Here is a 22,217-nt window from a genome sequence, read left to right on the forward strand (position 1 = left end):
TGACAACGAAGTGTGCAGCCGCGGTGAATGCACGTTTGCTGATTGGCCACCCTACTCAACAAATGCTGCGTAGTACTGTAACGTACCTACAGTACAGTACCTCGTAGAGTAGAGTACATAGTCTATCTAGAAATGCATCCTACCATAGACGGACTACTCTATACTATCTACAGGTACTAGATGTGGTTTGCTGTGCAAGTACCGGTAGGTCGACCAGTGAGGTACCGGTACCCCCCACGCCCCCAGCCGCTACTCTAGAGGACGACTTGGGGTCATCATCGGGATAGAGGGAATGCTGCATCCTCTTCCAAGGCTTGTGATCAGCAAACAAGACGGTCACTGTTTGAACACATCATCATGGAACCAAGGCCATCCGTTCAAGGAAGAGAGGTAGGGTATTAGTAGGTACGGATATCTTGGCATCCGATGACCGACGCCTTGCCGCTCACAGGCCCACACCACCACACAGTACTTGCCTAGACTCCCTAGCCCTCACATGCATACCGAATCATACTACCTATATCCTGACAGTGGCCACCTATACACTTCACTTCATCTTCCACTTGTACCAGCATCCCCCCCTCCCAAACTGTCTTTTGCATGTCTTCACATTGTCTATCAATCGCGAAAAAAGGTTCCGCGTGCTGCCATCTCACCTCCGCCCAGTCATCACAGTTCCCCCCCCAGTACACAAACCCCTGCTCTGAACGCCCTTTATGAAATCCATCTTACTTTGGAGTCAAAACCAGAAAACAAAATACGCATCCGCAATCCGCTCGTGAATGCCCAACACACACACACACCACAGTCGCACCACCATCGCAACTGCTTTCCCCACCCTCAACGTCATACAATGTGCCTCAGAAACGGTTGAAAAGAAGAGGAAAGAAGAGAAGAACAACTATGTAGCCAAAGTAATGAACCCGTAATCAACCCACTTTCGGAATGCTGCCACCACCAGAGTTGGCTCTTGCACGTCCGCTGGGCGCCCGAGAAGCGACAACAGGGTTGCCAGAAGAATTAGGACGGCTGTTGCTCCGCGGTCGACCAGCCGGGCGCCGAGCACTGGATACGTGATGCTCCTGCGATGTGTGATGCCGGCGCTGCAAAGACGCAAAGCACGAGACGTCAGATCAATCCACCTGTGAACCCAAAATGCAAACACACTCTTGAACAAGGGAAGGAAGAAGAAATAAAAAACCTAGTAGTCTAGGGATACGATTAAGAGGTACATTGATTCGGCCATAGAGAATGCTCATCCTGCGTTCCAAGGACTTCAGAATCAACGTACCGAGGTTTGACTACTCTGGCGCTCATATTCCTTGGGCCGCCTGTCTCTCGGGGCGGCGCCGCCGTCGTCTTGCAGACGGAGGTTTTCCAGTCGCCCTTGACTGAGCGGGTCGGAATCATCTAAGCGCATGGGCGACGCAGCAGTCGCCGGGTTGACTGCTGCCTTCTCTACTGTCCCATTCTGGCGCGCTTCCGCAAGCTTCGCGAGCTTGTCCCACCGATCCTGCCGACTTTGCTGTCTTTGACCAGCATTGTTTTGCGATTCGGCGTAATCATGGGAACAATCGTCGAATAATTGAGGGTTGACTTCCATGAAAAGTTTCATGGCATTGTATACCATACCGTGAATGGTCCTGTGCCAAGAATTAGTGGCTAATTGTGATGCAGACTCAGAGCTGCAAACATACCTGTTCCAATGTCCCTTGGAATTCTCATAGAGAGGCGCGAACATGATGGGTAAAATGACCTCGACATTGTCACTGACGAGGTTGCAGAAGTATTCATTGTTCCAAAAGTAAAGTGCCCTCTCGGCAACCTGGAAGTGAGGGCTGGCAACAGACTTGGCCAACTGGTTGAACAATGGCTCCTGGACCTTTGCAAATTCGGCAGGATCCATGACCTCGAAGATGTCCTCGACCTCGTTCAGGAACATGACTTCTTTGGTGCTGTTCACCTTGGGCCAGTAGCGTAGTAGCCCGAGGACAACCTGAACATGTAAGCCAAGCCTATTAGAGCGACTGTATGGTCCTACCTCTTCTGTCAAGGCGGCATCCTTTTCCAAAAACTGGACAATACAGTACGCCAACTGAGGGTGATACATGCTCAGACTCTTCACTTTGTGTAATGGAATGAGCACTCGTGTGAGGAAGAGCTTATGTTCTTCCTTCAACGGTAGGGCAAAACCGTTGATAATCGATCCAAGAATCTCCAAGAGCTCGGCGATTCCATTGAAGCGTTCTGTTTCGTAGATGAACTGGAAAAAGACATTGTTGATGGAGCGTCGAATGTAGGAGCGGAGATTGAGAAACTTCCCGTAGATGCGATGCAGTGTGGTTTTCAGGAAGTCGCGCTCTCGGGGATCCTCAGAGTCGAACAATTCGAGAAGCTTCAGTTGATTAACCAATGTTCTTGCCAATTTGGAGACAGTAGTCACTTACATTGAGAACAAAACTGTGGTCTATGTATGCCTTGGCGATATTGGTGTTGAAGTCCTGACTTTCTATGAATCGAAGGAAGAATTCGTAAACGACCTGAATATGTGGCCATGCGACCTCGAGAACTGGCTCGTCCTCCTCAGGATCAAAAGCCTCGCCTTGTGGATTCATGGGCGGCGGAATGGGCCTGAACAGGTTCTTGGCAAACATCTCAACTACTCGGGGGTACATCTTTTCCGTGATGACCTGTCTGTTGTTGGCGACATAGTCGAGAAGCTCGTGCAAGGCCAAGCGCTTGATCTCCTTGGACTTCATGTCGCCACTTGCGTCGTTGAAGTCGAATATGATGTTACATTGGTCGATCTTCTGCATGAAGAGCTCCTCACGCTTGTTTGGAGGCACTTCATGGAACCCAGGCAGCTTCTCAAGCTCTCGCTGACGTTGATCTGAGATGTCGAATCGTGACGAATGTTGCCTCTTGGGTGTCCTCAAGCCCTCAATGTTGTCCTTGGGCGTGGCCTGCAAGCGGTCGAAGATGAGAGACTTTTGGCCCGCCTTGGGAGGCGCAAGATCGCCGGGCATCGTCTCAGCAGCGCCTGGGGGAGGAATGTGCTGGGAAGATTAATACTTGAGCTGTTGTGGAGGAGAGCAGGTACTCACAGGAGCGCTAGGGCTGATAATAACACTGGGTGCCAGCGGCTGCCCAAGCCGGGAAGGAGTGCCTGGGCCGGCAGCGCCAGCGTTACCAGCAACGGCAGGACTCATGACGCCTTGCTGTCCAAACTGTGGCCCTGCCGCGAGCGAGCCAGAGACGGGTTGTGGATTTGGTTGCGACGGGCCCGCATGGCCTGCAGGGGCTTCCACGGCCGGCTGGATCTTGTTGCGCGCATCGGTGAGCTGGGTCTGCGACGAAGAAGGGGTAGCTTGGGCTGAGCCCGAGGGCGAATTGGAGGAACCGAGAGAGGGCGAGGCGGTGCCAGAGGTCGAGTCTTTCTTCTTCGAGGACTTGCTGTCCTTGCTTCGAGAGAGCTGTTCAGACTAGATATGTTAGCTTCCGCGCATAAGAGAGGGGTAAGGCCCACGGAGAAGGACTTCGGTGGAGGCGAGATAGACGCTACTTACGACTCGTTGCCTGAAGCCCTTCATGGCGGCGAGGCTACGCGCGAGAGCACGTCAAGCGCTGCGGAGATATGTTGCGGAGGCGGAGCGGTCCGAATTGGGGGGCTGGCCCTCGAGGCGATTGCAACGAGATCGCGATCCAACAGCGCCAATGCAGCACGGAACTCGAAGGCGCTCTCAGCTTCGCGGAAACGGAGAAGGGGGGGAGGCGAGAATGCTCAGGCTGGCATGGAGGAGGAGGATGAACGCGAGATATGCGTGACCGTGGGCTAGTGCGGCTGTCGTCGATGCACGGGGTCGGCGACGAGGGAGGAGCTGGCAGGCTGGAGGGGTTTAGAGGGCAGTTGGGGGCGCTGGGAATCACGTGGAGGGTTGTTCTGCGGACGCGGGTAGGTGAGCAGTAGCGGGGAGAGGTGCGTGAAGAGGAGGATGTGCGCGGTAGGACGTCCAACATATGCCAACTCAGGGCCACAGATAGACAGACAGACAGACAGCCAGCGTGATGGACACAGACAGCGGGTAGTTCGAGATTGGCACTAGCCGTGCCGGTAGCGAAACCGCCTGTGCCCGTGCGCCCGAGAGAGAGAGAGAGAGAGAGTGAGGAGGGGATGAAGGACCCCGCCGCGCACTCGCCACAGCAACCACTGCAGGGTGCGAGGAAAGCATGGCGGCTGAGCGTGCAGCAAGAAGAGATGCGAAGGATAGAGGCGTAGTGAGAGAGACAGAAAGAAAGATAGAGGGCGGGGAGGGCAACTCCTATAGCCAGAAGCGACGTAGTCGTGAGATAATCTGATCAATTGCTCCCTTCGAAGACATGAAGTAGATGGATCCCTGTCTCTCTCTATTTCACTCTCACTCTCACTCACTCACCTACTCACACGCTGTCTGTGTGTGTGTGTGCACTGAAAAATTTGCGACGCACACCTCCTCGCCTATATCGTAGAGAAGTCTGCTTGGGGTAGTGCCCTGCAGTGCTGCACCCACGCACTCCCGCCATGAGCAGCGACCACACATCGCTGCTACAAAGAAGAAGACGCCATGGTGAACAGACTACTGCGCCATGGCTGCCCATTCCATCGCGCGCCATCTCTGTCGTGGAGCACCCATGCATCATCAAGAACGTTGACAAGGGCATCACCTCGTTGGGCGGGCCAGTCAAACTGAGCAAGGTCAGCAGGAGGAGCGCTTGGTGTGCCACAGTGCCTGGCTAATCCGCTGCACAGGGCTTGCGGTCAAGCTTGGAAACCACCACCAACATAGACGGCGACGATGAGCTCAAGAAACTCATCTCCGTCTCACTGCGCCCAGACGACCCCTTCGCTAAGCGGTTACTGTCTACCCCTGTGAGGACCAACAACCTACTCCTCAAGGTCACGGTGCCTAAACGAACAGGACGAAAACGAAAGCGTGGATCATCCGGGCCCTTCTTGACCGAAGATGAGATCCAGCGAACTGATGGCCACGACTTGCGCGCAAACCGCTCTGGCTCTGGCAAGAGTAGTACTTATGTAGATGCTTCAACGGTCTTCCGAACCTTGCAAGACAATGCATCGACTTACAAAGTTGCCCTTGCAGGTATCGTAGATGAGACTCATAGATTTCGAAGTAAGTAGTGAGCCTCTGATCTTAGACCCTTGACACTGATTGTGCCAGGCATGCCTGATATACAGTACACCGCTTCTCGCAATGACACAATGATTGAACTCAGGGACCATGTATTGTCAAAGAAATGTACGACTCCCCGTTAGGCCATCTCTCCTCCCACTGACACACGGCCAGATGAGCAACTGAAAAATTACGCTCCGAACACCAAAGCTGGCGCGGATCTCGGCAAGAGTATTGGCCCTTCTGCAGAATATATACAAATGCCAGTCGCATATAATTATCGGTAAGCTCAAGGCCCCACTAGATCCGAGCATGCGCTAATGTTACAACCCAGTTTTCAACAGAACACTTTTGTCAAATACACTGATCGAGGTATTGTCAATCTGCAGAGGAGCATAGCATACCACGGTTACACTATCATCAAACCTACTGATGAAAGTGTTCCCAATGGGCCTAAATCTACATTGCCACCCGAGGAATCTCTCACTCCATATCTGCAGACCTTGGTCAAGCAAATCAAAGCCGAGCTGGTCAAGAGACCCATAATTACCCGGCATTTACTCTACAACAAACTTGGTTGGGACAAGCGCACCAAGTTGAGGCAAGCAGCTGTATATTGTGGCTACTTCTTCGAGAGTGGACCGTGGCGCGAGGCTCTGATCCGCTGGGGTGTTGATCCCCGCAAGGACCCTGCGTTTCGCAGATATCAGACAGTATCCTTCCTGTCATATCTCAAATCAGGGATGACCAAGCACAACAAGACCTTCGATCAGCACGTCTATGCGCTTAGCAGGATGTCAAAAGAGGAGCTGGAGACACAACACACCTTTGATGGCACCAACGTCTCCCAGACTGGCAATCTCTTCCAGTTTTGCGACATCACAGACCCGCTCATTGCGAAAATACTAGCTACAAAGGACATCAGAACGACATGCGCGCCAACCTTCCAGGGATGGTACCACGTTGGTACTTGGGCAAAAGCGACAGTCATCCTCAAGGATAAAATGAACACAATATTAGCCAAAGGAGTCTCCGACGATTCCATCTATCAGCGCATCATAGCCTGGCCTGAGCTTTGGGATGATCAAGAGATTGCCGCTCAATACAGAGAGGAGATTAATGATCGTGCAATTCACCGGGAAAAGAAGAGGGAGCACGACGTCATGCACAGCGTGCGATGGGCAGCAAGAAACCCAAGATATGCTTTCGAGAAGATGGAGACGCCTGGTCAATCGCTGCGCGAAGCGGATGATGATGGAGTTTCCGAAGATCTGGACGAACCAGAGGACCCTGATGTTCCTGAAGATTCCACCGAAGCACCCGTCACAGCCGATGCTATTCTCGATGACAATAGTGGAGACTCTGATGGTGAGGAGCGCGATGACGAGGATGGTCAAGAGGACGGGGACGGATCTCAGGATGAGGACGATGATCAGGATGAAGATGTAGACGGCGTATGGGAGGCTGATGACGACGAAGACGACGACGACGACAGTTTTCCCTTGATGTCCGGACATGAAGTCTCCGAGGGTCCAAGACCATTCGGTGGCCTCTACAGAGTCTGATGGCGCATTATAGCATTGGTGGACAGGTCGGCTGGAGCAGTGTCAGGCAGGAAATAGTAGAATCCCTGGGATCGTTCTGATACAATAATGCAGAATCCAACCGTTCGAACCTCTTCATTTGATTGATCAGTATTCCCATAAAAGCATGCAGTTTTTCAATATTGTGACAAAACAAAACAAACCTATCTGACGACCATGTCGTCAGTTTCAGGAACGCGAGAGACCCACTTTCCGCGCTTGGCATGGACGCAACTCGGATCCCAAGCTTTCGTTTTCCCAGAACCTCACCTCCAGGTCACACCACTCCGCACCGCCGTCCTACCACCACACAGTCGGCTACGCACGCCCATTAGCCTTGCTATCCGCTCTCGAAGCCCTCGACCAGCTAATTGTCCAAAACGCAACATGTCCTTCGTCCGCGCTACCTCAGTCATCAGCCGTGTAGGCGTGCGAGCCCCGGCCTACCGAGCCACTCCGGTTGCGTGGAGCGTTCAGCGCGCTGCGTTTTCGCAGTCGGCCGTTAGAAAAAGCGAGGACGCGCATGCTGAGGAGACTTTCGAGGAGTTCACGGCCAGGTATGACACCATTGGGAGGGAATGTGGGGTACGGGCTGGGGAAGGAGTCACCCGAGGACGGCGGGCAGCCATTGGGTCCTGGAAAAGACGAGGAGCTGTACCGCTAACGTTTATTTCCGTGGAATAGATACGAGAAAGAGTTTGAAAAGGTGAACGATGTTTTCGAACTTCAGGTACGTTCATCCTGCCTGTTCTTGGAAAACCCAGACATCTCCCGAGGCGCTCGAAATTCAAATGGAAGCATTGGGAATTGGGAACTGGGAATGAGGAACACGCAGCTGACATGTGTGCAGCGTAACTTGAACAACTGCTTCGCCTACGATCTGGTTCCCTCTCCATCTGTCATCACCGCCGCTCTTCGCGCCGCCAGGCGTGTCAACGACTTCCCTTCGGCAGTGCGAGTTTTCGAGGGTACGTTATTACCCAATCATGCGCAGAAATATTATGCAGAGCCAATTGGCGCAAGTTTGCATGTTTTCCACACGATTGATGGAACGAATAAACGGCCTGCAAAATTATAGAACCTATCACACTAACCCTACCAAATAGGTATCAAGTTCAAGGTTGAGAACAAGGGCCAGTACGCAGAGTACCTCCAAGAGCTCGAGCCAATACGCGAGGAGCTCGGCATTCCCCTCAAAGAGTCGCTGTACCCCGATGAGAAGTAGACGGATTGACTAGCACGTCCTTTGCTACCCCGCGTTTTTTCTTTCTCCCTTTCAGCGATTGAGTATTGTCGAGCATGGAAGCGCTCGTATTAAAGCCGACATATCGATTACGTACGTCTGATGGAGTTGGAATGGACAGGGAGGCGGGTGTGTGTTACTACCTATGGGATAGTGATGGTTTCGCGTGGGTGGCTGCGGTTGCTAGATGAAGGCGGAATGACGCTTAGTAGATGTACAGATTTCATTGACTTTGGATGTTGGGGAGTTTTTTTGAATGCAGCACATGCACTACTGCTTTTGACATGAGGTGACGTGGGTATGTTGTGTGCAGGGAGTGGCAGTGTATGAATTGGTGCTGTACTTGACCAGAATCAAGAGGATCTATTCTGCAACCAGATTCGGACACTGTGTAGCAGGTAGGAGAGATGTTTACTGGTTGACTGGTCTGGCCCATGTTATGCCATTGCAGCAGGGAGCCAGCTTCGTAGGTAGGGATAGGTGGAGTAGTAGAGTACTTGAACTGAGGCTCACGTGCAGCATGCTGACTAACACCTGGCACAGTCCCATCTTGGCCGCAGCAGCCACTAAGAGAGGACGGAGCTTATCAAACGCCGATAATGCTGGCTGCCTGTGCGACTATGCCTAAAGAGGTGCTGGGCTGGCAAGGCACGATCGTCGCGACCAGCCAATCAAATGCTAGCGTAAAACGGTTCAGGGTTTTGGGCTTCCCCGTCGTTCGTCGCTTGAGTGCTCGCAGTGCAGAGCTTAAGTCGCGAAAGGTGAGCCAGCAGCACCTGCTGGACGCGATCTGCACCCATACACCAAACCAACCCTCCCCTCATTCCTTCTCGCCTAACGATTGTAATGACCCTCTCGGCTTGAGAGCCACTGCTGTCCTTTTCGGATCCTACTTTTAATCACAATTCCATCTGCTGCCAGGCCCATCACTCATCACTAGCCATCCGTCGCTGTGCTTGCGAAGCGAATGCGCCTGCCGCCAAAGCTCAAACCTCGTTGCTCACAGGACAATCTGGATAGACACGTGTGCAGCCGACACAGTCTGGAGGGGCTCTGAGGAGCGGGACGAGCGGGCGACGTGCTGCACACCACACCGCCGCCATGGCGACTGTCAACTTTGAGGCCATGGCCTCGAAGCTGGACGATCCAAGTTCCGGTACAGCAACACTGCCGAGCTGCACTTTGCGCCTGCACATGGCTGCGCCTGCAGATTGAGGGCATATTAAGGCTGACTGGTGCAGATCTACGAACAAAAGTGGCTCAGGCGATAGAGATTCGGGACAACATCGAGAGCTATTGTCAAGGCCAGCAGTATGCCGTCTTCCTGAATCATCTGGTCCCAGTCTTTCTCAAGATACTGGATGGCAACCCAGTCTTCATATCCACCTCTCCGGAACAGGTGAGTGCGCCATGAGCAGGACGGCAGCCTAGTCCCCATTGTCTGACTTGTGACTACAGCGAATACGAAATTGCGTCCTCGAGATATTGCACCGACTGCCCATGAACCCGACCGAGGCGATAGAACCGCACGCTGCCAAGATTGTCGACAAGCTCATGAGCCTGGTCAAGCTGGAGAATGAGGACAACGCGGTTCTGTGTATGAAGACCATCATGGACTTCCAGCGACATCAGACGAAAGCACTTGCGGACCGCGTACAGCCATTCCTCGATCTGATCCAGGAAATGTTTCAAACCATGGAACAGGCTGTAAACGACACGTTGGACAACAATACCGCCGCGCCAGCCTCGCAAGGCGTACCCTCGACCCCGAACACACAACAGTATTCACAGTCTCCGCGACCGAGCTCGCCGGCAACTGTGCTGACCTCGGGATCGGCAGGCGATTTGGGGTCGGAACACCAACAGACGCGCATGCTTTTGAAGGGGATGCAGTCATTCAAGGTGCTCGCCGAGTGCCCCATCATTGTGGTCTCACTGTTCCAAGCATACAGGAACTGCGTGAACAAGAATGTAAAACTTTTTGTTCCACTGATAAAGAATGTCCTGTTGCTCCAGGCAAAGCCGCAAGAGAAGGCGCATGAGGAGGCCGAAGCTCAGGGTAGGATATTCACAGGTGTCAGTAAAGAAATTCGGAACCGTGCGGCATTTGGAGACTTCATTACGGCACAGGTAAAGACCATGAGCTTCCTGGCCTACCTACTGAGAGTGTACGCAAACCAGCTGAACGACTTTCTCCCCACACTTCCACAGATCATCGTACGGTTGCTAAAGGACTGCCCGCGGGAAAAGTCTGGCGCGCGTAAGGAGCTTCTCGTCGCCATTCGGCACATCATCAATTTCAACTTCCGCAAGATATTCCTCCCGAAGATTGATGAGCTATTGGATGAGCGAACTTTGATCGGGGACGGCCTCACAGTATACGAGACTATGCGGCCATTGGCATATAGTATGCTTGCAGATTTGATACATCATCTGCGCGACTCGCTATCCAAGGAACAGATTCGCCGCACTGTAGAGGTGTACACGAAAAACCTCCATGACAGTTTTCCGGGAACAAGCTTCCAAACTATGAGTGCCAAGCTCTTACTCAACATGGCAGAGTGCATTGCAAAGTTAGAGCCAAAGGAGGACGCTCGATACTTTTTGATTATGATCCTGAATGCAATTGGGGATAAATTCTCGGCGATGAACCGTCAGTACCACAACGCTGCAAAGCTATCAGCGCAGTACAGCCAGCCTTCCATCGACGCAGTGGACGAGAATCACATGGCTGTTCAGGAAAATCCTCCGGACTGGGACGAGATTGACATATTCAATGCCACACCCATCAAGACGTCTAATCCTCGAGATAGGAGCTCTGATCCTATCGCCGATAATAAGTTCTTGTTCAAGAACTTGCTCCACGGCTTGAAAAATCTCTTCTACCAATTGCGCGCTTGCAATCCATCGAAAATTAAGGAAGAAATCGATGCGGCGAATGCATCTGCCAACTGGCATGAGGTGTCCTATGGCTACAACGCAGAAGAGGTGGAAGTCCTCATCAAGCTCTTTCGAGAGGGTGCAAAAGTATTCCGCTATTACGGATCTGACAAGGGCCCCGAGACGCAAGGCCTGTCTCCAGGTGACTACATGGGCAACCAGCATATGATGTCAAGCGGCAAAGAAGAGAAGGAGCTCTTGGAGACCTTTGCGACAGTCTTCCACCACATTGACCCGGCTACGTTTCATGAAGTGTTTTCATCCGAGATACCCCATTTGTATGATATGATGTTCGACCACCCAGCGTTGCTCCACGTTCCTCAGTTTCTTCTCGCTTCCGAGGCAACCTCGCCTAGCTTTTCTGGCATGTTGCTACAATTTCTGATGGATCGGATCGAGGAAGTGGGAACAGCGGATGTTAAGAAGTCTTCTATCCTACTCCGACTTTTCAAACTTTCCTTCATGGCTGTCACCCTCTTTTCCGCGCAGAACGAGCAGGTGCTCTTACCACACGTCAGCAAGATCATCACGAAGTCGATCCAACTCTCAACCACAGCCGAGGAGCCGATGAATTACTTCTTGTTGCTTCGTTCACTCTTCCGTAGTATTGGCGGCGGCCGATTCGAACATCTCTACAAGGAGATCCTCCCGCTTCTTGAGATGTTACTGGACGTGCTTAACAACCTCCTTCTTACGGCACGCAAGCCAACAGAACGGGACCTCTTTGTTGAGCTATCTCTTACGGTGCCGGCGCGACTCAGCAATTTGCTTCCACACTTGAGTTACCTTATGCGACCGTTGGTCGTAGCTTTGCGCGCAGGATCTGATCTTGTCGGTCAAGGCTTGCGCACGCTTGAGCTTTGTGTTGACAATCTCACTGCGGACTACCTGGATCCCATCATGGCGCCTGTCATTGACGAGTTGATGGCTGCATTATGGGAACATCTCAAACCAAATCCGTACAGCCATTTCCATGCTCACACGACGATGCGCATTCTAGGCAAGCTTGGTGGACGAAATAGAAAATTCATTACTGGGCCACCAGAGCTCAATTTCAAGCCTTACTCGGATGATCAGTCGTCTATCGACATACGACTCATCGGCTCTACCAAGGATCGTGCATTCCCCGCCGATATTGGTATCGATGCTGCCATTGCCAAACTACATGAGATCCCCAAGCTGCCAGCTGCCAAGAAATCGGACGCTTTTCACAAGCAACAGGCGTTTCGCTTCGTCACAGCACACACCAAGCTCATGGTCGGTTTTGACAGCTTGCCAGAAGACTTTGCGCAGCTTGTACGGTTGCAAGCTACTGACTTGAGCGCGAAGAAATTCGATGCTGGAATCGATATTCTGACAGCCACTCAACGAGAAAAGTCTGTCACCAAGAAGGGAGTCGAGCAGGATACACTGAAGAAACTATTGAAAGCCTCCATCTTCGCAGTGTCTATACCAGATCTAAATCCAGAGGCGGAAGCATTCGTGGCCAATCTGGCGCGACACTTTACCCTTCTTGAGCTAGGGACGCAATTCGCAACACTGAAGCATAAGAACAAGCCATTTGATGTGCATTCGGGTGAAGGCCCTGTTGTCATTGATAGCGACGTCATCTCCGAGGCGATTGGGGAGTCGCTTGCTTCAGAGCATGGCGCTGTGCGTGATGCAGCTGAGCAGGCCATTATGACAATGCGGGACGCCGTCAAGGCAATCTTCGGCAACGATGCGCACCTCGACAAGTTTGCATTCTTCAATGAGCTCTCCAGTACCTTCTGCCATAACTGTCACGCCGAAGACTGGTTCATGAAATCCGGCGGAACACGGGGTATCGAAATCATGATCAAGCAGCTAGGCCTTCCTCAATCTTGGATGGTAGCTCGACACTTCCAACTCGTCCAGGCTCTCAACTTCGTCATGAAGGACATGCCTGTTGATCTCGATTCCAAGACTCGTATACAGGCTGAAGGTCTTATTGAAGATTTGATACGACGGTGCCACAAGAAGACCACAAAGGAAGAATTCGAGAAGGGCAACAACATCACTCTGCGGCTGTGTGGACAGCTAGTCGGCGACTTATCACACATGAACAAGAGCGTTCGTGAAGCAACACAGAAGTCTTTTCTTGTTCTTTCGCAAGTCACCGAACTGGAAGTCAGTGAACTGATTTCTCCCGTCAAAGACAGGCTGATTGTACCTATCTGGACGAAACCTCTCCGAGCACTACCATTTGGAATACAGATTGCCTACATCGACGCCATCACATTCTGTCTGAAGCTCAAGAATAACATTCTCGAATTCAACGATCAGCTCACCAGACTGCTTATGGAATCTTTGGCCCTGGCAGACGCAGAAGATGAGGGTCTGGCAAGCAAACCGTTCGAACAGCGCAACGCAGAGCACATCATCAATCTACGTGTTGCCTGTATTCGACTCCTATCCACCGCGCAGAGCTTCCCAGAGTTCAGTACCACACCGCCAAACCAGACCTTCCTACGTATTATTGCGGTGTTCTTCAAATGTCTCTATTCCAAGTCACCTGAAGTCATTGATGCAGCAAATATTGGCTTGTCAGGTGTAATATCAGCAACCAATAAGCTACCCAAGGATGTTCTGCAGAGTGGTCTACGACCAATCTTGGTGAATTTGCAAGATCCACGGAAGCTCTCCGTCGAGAACTTGGACGGTTTGGCCCGTCTCTTGAAGCTACTTACCAATTACTTCAAGGTAGAAATAGGTACCCGCCTTTTGGACCATTTGAAGAGCATCGCGGACCAGAACAGCTTGCAGAAGATTTCTTTCACCATGGTGGAGCAAAACCCGAAGATGAAGATTGTCACTGGCATCTTCAATATTTTTCACCTGTTGCCTCCAGCGGCGAGTACCTTCCTCAAGCAGATCATTGAGAAAGTCATTGAACTTGAGACCGCGTTACGACGAACGCATTACAGTCCATTTCGCGAGCCATTGATCAAGTATCTTTGCATGTATCCCAAGGAAGCATGGGACTACTTTATGCCAAATCTCAAAGACCGGACGCAAGGCCGGTTTTTCGCACAGTTACTAGAGAATGAGGCGAGTGCTGTTCTTCGAAAGCAAGTCATGGAAGATATTCCTGGGTTCTTGGCCGCGATGAATCCCGAAGGAACCGACAAGGAGAAGTGCCAAGCTCAACTGAACACGATTCATATTGCCTACGCCCTCAGTCAATTTGAGGATACCAATAAATGGCTGATATCGAGTAGCGATCTCCGCAAAGGTCTGTTTGAAGCTGCTCGATCACTAGAGCAGAAGCTTCGGAAGAATAGCATCGATTCCGACCTACGCTTGGCAACTGAACAAGCTGGCGACCAGATCATGATCATCTTCACAACCTACCTCAAGCACGAGCCAAATAACTTGGAATTCTTCTTCGAGCTTGTCGATGCCGTCACCGCCGAAGATCTAAAGGCTTCATCACGACTGTTCGATTTCATTTATCGAGAGATCGTTTCGAGCGAGTCTACTGATCATCTGAAGATGCTGGTCAATAAATGCATTGACTTGTACACATCACGCACCTCTTCACAGAAGACCAAGACTTTCATCTTCCGATACATCGTCAACCCTATCTTCGCCATGGACGTCAAGCGCAACTGGGACAGCTTGTTTGACGAAAAGTCCAAGGGTACCAAGCTCATGAACAAAGCCATGACTGATACTATTCACAACAAGCTCTGGATGCCGCAAGCGCTGATGGATACTTCAGAGGAGACTGCACAACTTGGCGTGGATCATTCCCGCATGGAGTTGCTACAATTGACGACTCTCCTGCTCAAACATTACTCTGGCATGGTGAACGAGGTTCGCAAAGATGTTATCAAATTTGCTTGGAATTACATCAAGCTTGAAGATATCATCAACAAATATGCGGCATACGCATTGATTGCATTCTTCATTGCACAATTCGAGACACCAATGAAGATAGTGATGCAGGTTTACTCGACATTGCTCAGGGCGCACCAGAACGAGGGCAGATCATTGGTAATGCAGGCACTTGAACTTATGGCTCCGGTAGTCAAGAAGCGCATGGGCGGCGGTGGCCCCAAGATGCCGCGATGGATCCAGATTCCCCGCAAGATCCTGGCTGAAGAGAGCTCCAACTTACAGCAGCAAATGAGCATCTTCAACTTTGTAGTACGACACCCTGATCTATTCTACGAAGGTCGCGAGCACCTATCATCGATCATTATCACTGCACTTTCAAAGATTGCGCAACCTCCGAATCCATCGACGGATGCCAAGAAGCTTGCGCTGAATCTGATCAGCCTTATACGCACCTGGGAGGAGAAGGCTGCAAATGAGGCCGATGGCTCCGTCGATCGCAAGTCAGAGTCGCCGCAATCACTCAAGAGAAGGGCTGATGGCACACTCATAAATCCAGGGCCAAGTGGCTTTGCTGCGTCGGTTGGTATTCGTATGATGTTGATCAAGTACCTCATCCAGTTCATCGCCTACTTGCCAGAACGTTTTCCCGTGGCGTCGCCAAAGCCAAAGGATGCAGTTGCAGTCATCACAAGCACAACTCAATCTGCCGAGATATGCAAAAAGGCTGTACAGCTGCTACACGACCTACTCTCCCCACGACTGTGGAGTGATTTAGACCTGGATTTGATGCTCACGAAGAAGATTGAGGAGATTCTCCTCACTGAGATGAAGCAAGATGACAAGGTCGAAGTCTTCAACTGTCGCATGATTAATACGCTCCAGATTGTCAAGGTTATTGTCAATGTCAAGCCGGATGACTGGGTACTGCAGCGCGTTCCACAGTTTCAGAAGATCTTGGAAAAGGCAATTCGTTCGGAGAATCCCGATGTGCAGGCTAGTCTCCATGCAACAGATGAATCTGAAGATGGAACAATGAAGCTAAAGCCAATTCTCAAACGCATACTCGAAGTCATGCCTGAGCCTATTACGGATGACGAGGGAAATACGGAAGACTCACCATCGACAGAATTTGTCGGCTTCTTGGGAGCTGTGGCAACGGAAGCACTTTCCGGCACTGGTCAAATTTGCGCCATCAACATTCTCTGGACTTTATGCCAGAAGCGGCCCGAGGAAATTGACCAACATATTCCACAAGTCATGAAGGCCTTCCAAGGCAAGATGGCAAAAGAACATCTTGCTGGTAATACTACAACACCAGGCCAGCCGATGCCACCTGGCATGCGTCCCGAAGGAAATAATCCACCCACCGATCCACGTGAATTCGAGGTGCAGACTGATCTTGTCCTGAAAACTATCGACATTCTTGCGGCACGGATGAATGAGCTTGGCGAGAATCGCAGGCCGTACCTGAGTGTGCTGGCCTCATTAGTGGAACGATCGCAGACGAATTCTGTCTGCATGAAGGTTCTAGATTTGGTAGAGGAATGGATTTTCCACTCTACTGAACCTGTGCCAACGCTCAAGGAAAAGACAGCCGTGCTCAGCAAGATGCTGCTCTTCGAGCATCGGCAAGACACCTCGCTGCTCACACGTTTCCTGGATCTCGTCATTCGGATTTATGAGGATCCGAAAATTACGCGAAGTGAGCTCACAGTGCGTATGGAGCACGCCTTTTTGATAGGAACGCGGGCACAGGATGTCGAGATGCGCAACCGATACATGACAATCTTTGATAAGAGCTTGAGTCGAACTGCGGCTAGCCGGCTCAGCTATGTGCTTGCTTCGCAAAACTGGGACACACTTTCTGACAGTTACTGGTTGAGCCAAGTGATTCACTTGATGTTCGGCTCGGTGGAGATGAATACACCTGCACAATTGCACTCCGACGACTTCCGTCTTATGCAACCATCGACTTTGTTTGGATCGTACAGCAGGGATCCTAGAATCAGCGATGTCATTGTCGACGATGAGCTCGAGACGCTCGTTGTTGCTCATCGTCGCTTCTGCAATCAGCTAGCAGATGTGAAGGTCAAGGACATCTTTGAGCCGCTCGGTCACCTTCAACATACAGATAGCAATCTCGCTCACGATATTTGGATCGCTTTCTTCCCGCTTGCCTGGACCGCACTCACAAAAGACGATCAGAGCGATCTCGAAAAAGGCATGGCAGCGCTTCTTACGAAGGACTACCACTCCCGCCAACTCGACAAGCGACCAAACTGCGTCGCGACTATGCTAGACGCCATTGTACGTGCTCGGCCGCGGGTTAAGTTCCCACCACACATCATGAAGTATCTAGCGCAGACCTACAATGCCTGGTACACTGCGGCAGTGTACATGGAAGATTCTGCAAACTCTCCCATTGTCGATGTTCCGAAGCTGCGAGAGAGCAATCTTGACGCACTTTTAGAAATTTACAGCGGTCTCCAGGAGGATGACTTGTTCTACGGCACGTGGCGCCGCCGTTGCCAGTTCATCGAGAGCAATGCTGCTCTATCGTATGAGCAGTGCGGTATTTGGGACAAGGCCCAAGCAATGTACGAAGCTGCGCAGATCAAGGCTCGCACTTCAGTACTTCCCTTCTCCACCGGCGAGTATATGCTTTGGGAAGACCATTGGGTCATCTGTGCTCAGAAGCTGCAGCAGTGGGAGATTTTGAGTGATTTCGCTAAGCATGAGAACTTCAACGACCTCTACTTGGAATCGACATGGAGGGTGTTTGATGCCTGGCAAAACGCAGAGACGCGTGAACAACTTGATGCGACTATCAAGGCGGTTAGCGATGCCCCGACACCCCGACGAGTGTTCTTCCAGACATTCATGTCATTGCTGAAGTTGCACAACAAGCAAGAGTCTCAACCAGAGTTCCATCGGCTTTGCGATGAGTCCATTCAACTATCGATTCGCAAGTGGCACCAACTTCCTCGACGCATCACTCAAGCGCACATTCCACTGTTGCAGCACTTCCAGCAATTGGTCGAGCTGCACGATGCCAGCGTTATCTGTCAGAGCCTAGCACAAACGACACAGGTCAACTTGGATGTGAAGTCACAGGAGCTCAAGCTGCTTCTCAGCACCTGGCGAGATCGCCTGCCCAACTTCTGGGACGACATCAACGCATGGCAGGATCTCGTGACCTGGCGACAGCACATCTTCCAGCTCATTAATGGTGTCTATCTCAACCTCCTACCGCCAAATCAGAATAATGCGAGCGGCAACTCGTTTGCATACCGAGGTTACCACGAGACCGCTTGGATCATCAATCGCTTTGCACACGTCGCTCGCAAACACAACCTACCAGACGTGTGCATCAACCAACTCGGCCGCATTTACACTCTGCCTAACATCGAAATCCAAGAAGCGTTCTTGAAGCTGCGCGAGCAGGCCAAGTGCCACTACCAGATTCGTGCCGATCTCAATAGCGGCCTGGAAGTGATCAACAACACCAATCTGAACTATTTTGGTCCGCAGCAAAAGGCAGAGTTTTATACGCTCAAGGGTATGTTCTTGGCTAAGCTTGGCAATAAGGAGCAAGCTGGCGAGGCTTTCGGTACAGCGTTGTACTTTGACATTAAGCTGCCAAAGGCATGGGCTGAATGGGGCCGGTACAATGACATGCTGTTCAAGGAGGAGCCACAAAACTTGGAGCGGGCTGAAGCAGCACTCAGCTGTTACCTTGAAGCCGCGAGCCAGTTCAAAAATGCGAAGTCAAGGAAGCTGCTCGGTCGCGTGCTGTGGCTGCTCAGCTTGGATAATCCGGAGCGGAAGCTGGCAGAGAAGTTCGAGGAATTTAAGGGAGATACTCCGGCTTGGTATTGGATCACATACATACCGCAACTGCTCAATAGTTTGTCACGGCAAGAGGCGCCTATTGCCAGGTCCATCTTGGGTAAGCTTGCGAAGACATATCCACAGGCGCTATACTGCCATCTCAGGACGACCCGAGAGGACATGGTGGTGCTGAAGAAGAATCACGAACAGAAAGAGGCGAAAGAGAAGGCGGCAAAGGCGGCGAAGCAACAACAACAAGCACAGGCTTCTCCAGCTTTGAAACAGGGCTCGCCTGATGCTCGTCCCGACTCGAGTAGCGGCCGACCAAATACTGCTGCGGGCGATGGCAAGACTGCTGCAACTGGGACACCGAACGGTACTGTCAAGACTGATGGTGCTGCTCAAGGGAGTCCTGCCACCAATGGTGCCCCTGCTGGTCCCGATGCACCGCCAGCCCCCAAAAAGCCATGGGACCATGTCGAGGAGATCAGTGCAATCCTTAAGACGGCTTTTCCACTTCTCGCTCTTTCTATGGAAACTATGCTCGATCAGATACAAAAGAACTTCAAGTGCCCTCCTGACGAGGACGCATACCGACTCATTGTCGCACTGTTGAACGACGGATTGTCTTACGTGGGGCGCACACCAGGCCTCTATGCTCGTGAGATCAAGTTGCCCCCGTCCACCGAGGCCAACATTACGCGTTTCGCCGAGTCCGTCCTGCCACCACATATTCGCAAAGCCTTTGAGCGTGACTTTGTTACGAACAAGCCCACCATGTATGAATACATTCAAAAACTTCGTACATGGAGAAATCGCTTTGAAGAGAGGCTCGACCGCAGAAAGCTCAGTGTTCCGCTGGAGCAGTACACGCATCAGCTCAGCGAGTTTAGGTTCCTCAAGTTCGATGATGTGGAAGTCCCTGGGCAGTACTTGCAGCATCGCGATAAGAACTCTGACTTTGTTCGCATCGAGCGCTTCTTGCCGGATGTCGAGTTGGTGAGAGGTATCGGTATATGTCACCGCCGCCTCAAGATCCGCGGACATGATGGAAGTATGCATCCCTTTGCCATTCAATTCCCCGCTGCCAGGAGTTCCAGGCGAGAAGAGCGTATACTGCAGCTGTTCAGAATTTTCAATGGCATCTTGTCCAAGCGCAAGGAGAGTCGAAGGAGGAATCTACAGTTCCACTTACCACTGATGATCCCGATTTCGCCGAGTGTACGGATGGTGCAGGATGACTCTTCGTACATGAATATGCAAGGCATCTACGAGGACTATTGCCGTAAGAATGGCATCAACAAGGACGAGCCGGTTCTCTTCACCATTGAGAAACTCCGTGCACTACAACCTGTAAGTAAACCGTCGTCCCGTCATCCCCTTCCCCGTCTCCCTCGCAGCAGATCATCGACTAACTCACGCGAGCAGAAAAATATCGAACATGGAAGTAGTATCCGTCTTGAGACCTTTGCCGCCGTCCAAGAAAAATACGTCCCACCAACCGTCGTCCAAGACTACTTTCGCGCCACCTTCCCCTCCTTCGACGACTTCTGGCTCTTCCGACGCACCTTTTCCTACCAGCTCGCCTCCCTCACATTCATGACATACGTCATGCATATGAACACACGCTACCCCCACAAAATGAGTGTCTCGCGCTCCTCTGGCCGCATCTGGGGCTCCGAGCTTATTCCCAGCATGGCCGTCGGCAAGCCCATCCTACACAACAACGAACCCGTTCCCTTCCGCCTAACGCCCAATCTCCAAACCCTCATGGGCCCGCTCAACGTTGAAGGCATCTTCGCTCCCGCCGTCATGACGGTTGCCCGCTGCCTGATTGAACCCGAGGGCGAGCTTGAGATGCAGCTGAGCATCTTTATGCGCGACGAGATGAATCACTGGTTTGCGACGCAGCACAAGAATGGCCAGTTGACGCCTGAGGTGCTGCGTGAGAGCGTGCAGACGAATAGCGAGTTGGTGGTGAAGCGTGCGAGTGCGATTGGTAGTTTACCGACTTCGGCCAATTTGCCGGCGAACCAGACGGTTGTAGATCTTGTGGCTGTTGCGGTGCATCCGCAGAAGTTGAGCCAGACGGACCCGCTGTGGATGGGGTATTTGTAGGCGGTTGATGGTGGATGGATGTGGGACGTTTTTGTACGGATGTCACGGATTGCTGGTCGTTCTGCGGGAGTTGTGGTGTCGACTGGGGTGGGTAAAAATCGGGACACGAGGCAGGGTTTGGCATCATTATGTGGATTTCTTCTTTGTTTCCCATGCGCCTATTTTTTTATCTTCTTGCTTCCTCTGGCAAGGCGCTCATGGAGCATGGGAGTTGAAAAGATGAGCCGATCTGGCTCGGTTCGGGTCTGGTTCATCAAACATGTTTTTGGTCGTGCTTGTGGGTGTTGTAGTCTATATGATTTGAATTCTTAGCCATGGTTCTCTGTTTTGCTCAGTCTGCATAGCGTTTGGGATTTTGGCTAGGAGAGAGAAAAGGAGGGACGGGGGCGTGAGTGTGTCTCAGTGTGCTAAGATTCTGCAGTGTATTAAGGATTGTTTCATCACGATACATTTGCTATTATACCACGTCGCGGTTGCAGACACCACTATACTGTAGTGGTCGCTCCTTCTATCACCACCGTCATCTCTGTAAACACAATGTCATCAATACCGGCGCGCATCTACGTGGATTTTCTTCGTTCTATGCCTACACAGGGTAGACTTGGGCTTGGGCGCGTCTTTACTAGCACAGAGGGATGCTTATGTTAGGTAGGTATATAGCAGGCAGCATATCCACCCGATAGCACAAAGATGCACTAAATTAGAGGGGGAGATTATAGGAGAATCAAGAGATGAAGAGTCGAATAATGGACCGAGGATAGATGAAGAAGTTGACTAATGCACATCTGGTGTGGCGTTTCGAGTGGATGCTATAACAACTAAACCACCGAAAATAACACCACATGCATAGTAAGATTCCTCTCACCTATAGGTAAACAGAATATACCTTTTTCCACGCTTTCTAATACGCCGTTGACAAACCATAAACCTCAACAACGTACACACTAAAGGCCAACAACCATCATACCCACCACACCTAGCCAACTCTCCTCCTCCAGTCCTGTATTCTTGTCTCTAACCCACCCTTGGAACCCTTCCCTTGCCTCTCCGCTAGTTTCCCCACCACAGCCTAGCCCCGGCTTTATCTGGCCTAGGTCCATACACGCACTAACCTCCCACCATCTCTCGGCTGCACATCGCGCCTTCACCACGCCCTCGCAGACGGTGGTTATATATACGTTGTACATTGCACCGCAATCCGCCATGCCCGCGCCAGATATCCGATGAGGCTCCGCCGTGGCGGAGAGGGCCTAGATTTGGTGCGGCTCATATAATCTTCTGGGTAGGGCTTATTTTGACCAGGGCGGTTCGGCTGGGGGTTCGGCTGTGGGTGGGTAGGGGATTGATTGGGGTGGATGTGGGGGGAAGAGCAGGAGGGTGGAGGGGGCGTGTTTCTGTTTGAAATGTGGGGAAGAGGAAGGGAGTCGATTGCGCGTGGAGGTTGTTTATGTTGGTTTGTGTGGGATTTTTTTT

At 51.6% G+C, this 22,217-nt stretch overlaps 4 protein-coding genes across 4 annotated transcripts; 3 read left to right on the top strand and 1 right to left on the bottom strand.

Annotated features, from left to right (window-relative positions):
* Positions 1-193: 193 nt before the first annotated feature.
* On the bottom strand, positions 194-4,389 carry PPP2R5D (Serine/threonine-protein phosphatase 2A 56 kDa regulatory subunit delta isoform). The gene is made up of 6 exons (XM_066098649.1): positions 3,567-4,389; positions 3,105-3,482; positions 2,448-3,056; positions 2,042-2,395; positions 1,698-1,996; positions 194-1,643 (listed from the first exon to the last, which is right to left on the bottom strand). Exons 1-6 carry the CDS (start codon positions 3,588-3,590, stop codon positions 1,283-1,285), a joined length of 2,025 nt encoding a protein of 674 aa, XP_065951476.1. The 5' UTR covers positions 3,591-4,389; the 3' UTR covers positions 194-1,282.
* Positions 4,390-4,558: 169 nt separating this feature from the next.
* On the top strand, positions 4,559-6,733 carry IAQ61_010061 (uncharacterized protein; the record flags this gene model as incomplete). The annotated part of the gene is made up of 5 exons (XM_003845135.1): positions 4,559-4,732; positions 4,787-5,168; positions 5,217-5,294; positions 5,343-5,451; positions 5,503-6,733. The coding sequence occupies 5 exons, from the start codon at positions 4,559-4,561 to the stop codon at positions 6,731-6,733; spliced, it is 1,974 nt and encodes a 657-aa protein (XP_003845183.1).
* A 405-nt stretch (positions 6,734-7,138) lies between these two features.
* COX6 (Cytochrome c oxidase subunit 6) lies at positions 7,139-7,976 on the top strand (the record flags this gene model as incomplete). Its single annotated transcript, XM_003845134.2, has 4 exons — positions 7,139-7,308; positions 7,436-7,481; positions 7,602-7,719; positions 7,858-7,976. 4 exons carry the CDS (start codon positions 7,139-7,141, stop codon positions 7,974-7,976), a joined length of 453 nt encoding a protein of 150 aa, XP_003845182.2.
* A 1,119-nt stretch (positions 7,977-9,095) lies between these two features.
* Positions 9,096-20,744, top strand: IAQ61_010063 (uncharacterized protein; the record flags this gene model as incomplete). The annotated part of the gene is made up of 4 exons (XM_066098650.1): positions 9,096-9,150; positions 9,236-9,393; positions 9,453-19,979; positions 20,055-20,744. 4 exons carry the CDS (start codon positions 9,096-9,098, stop codon positions 20,742-20,744), a joined length of 11,430 nt encoding a protein of 3,809 aa, XP_065951477.1.
* Between the last annotated feature and the right edge of the window lie 1,473 nt (positions 20,745-22,217).

The sequence above is a fragment of the Plenodomus lingam genome, assembly GCF_022343315.1.
Source record: "Plenodomus lingam strain CAN1 chromosome Unknown contig_7, whole genome shotgun sequence".
Classification (NCBI taxonomy): domain Eukaryota; kingdom Fungi; phylum Ascomycota; class Dothideomycetes; order Pleosporales; family Leptosphaeriaceae; genus Plenodomus; species Plenodomus lingam.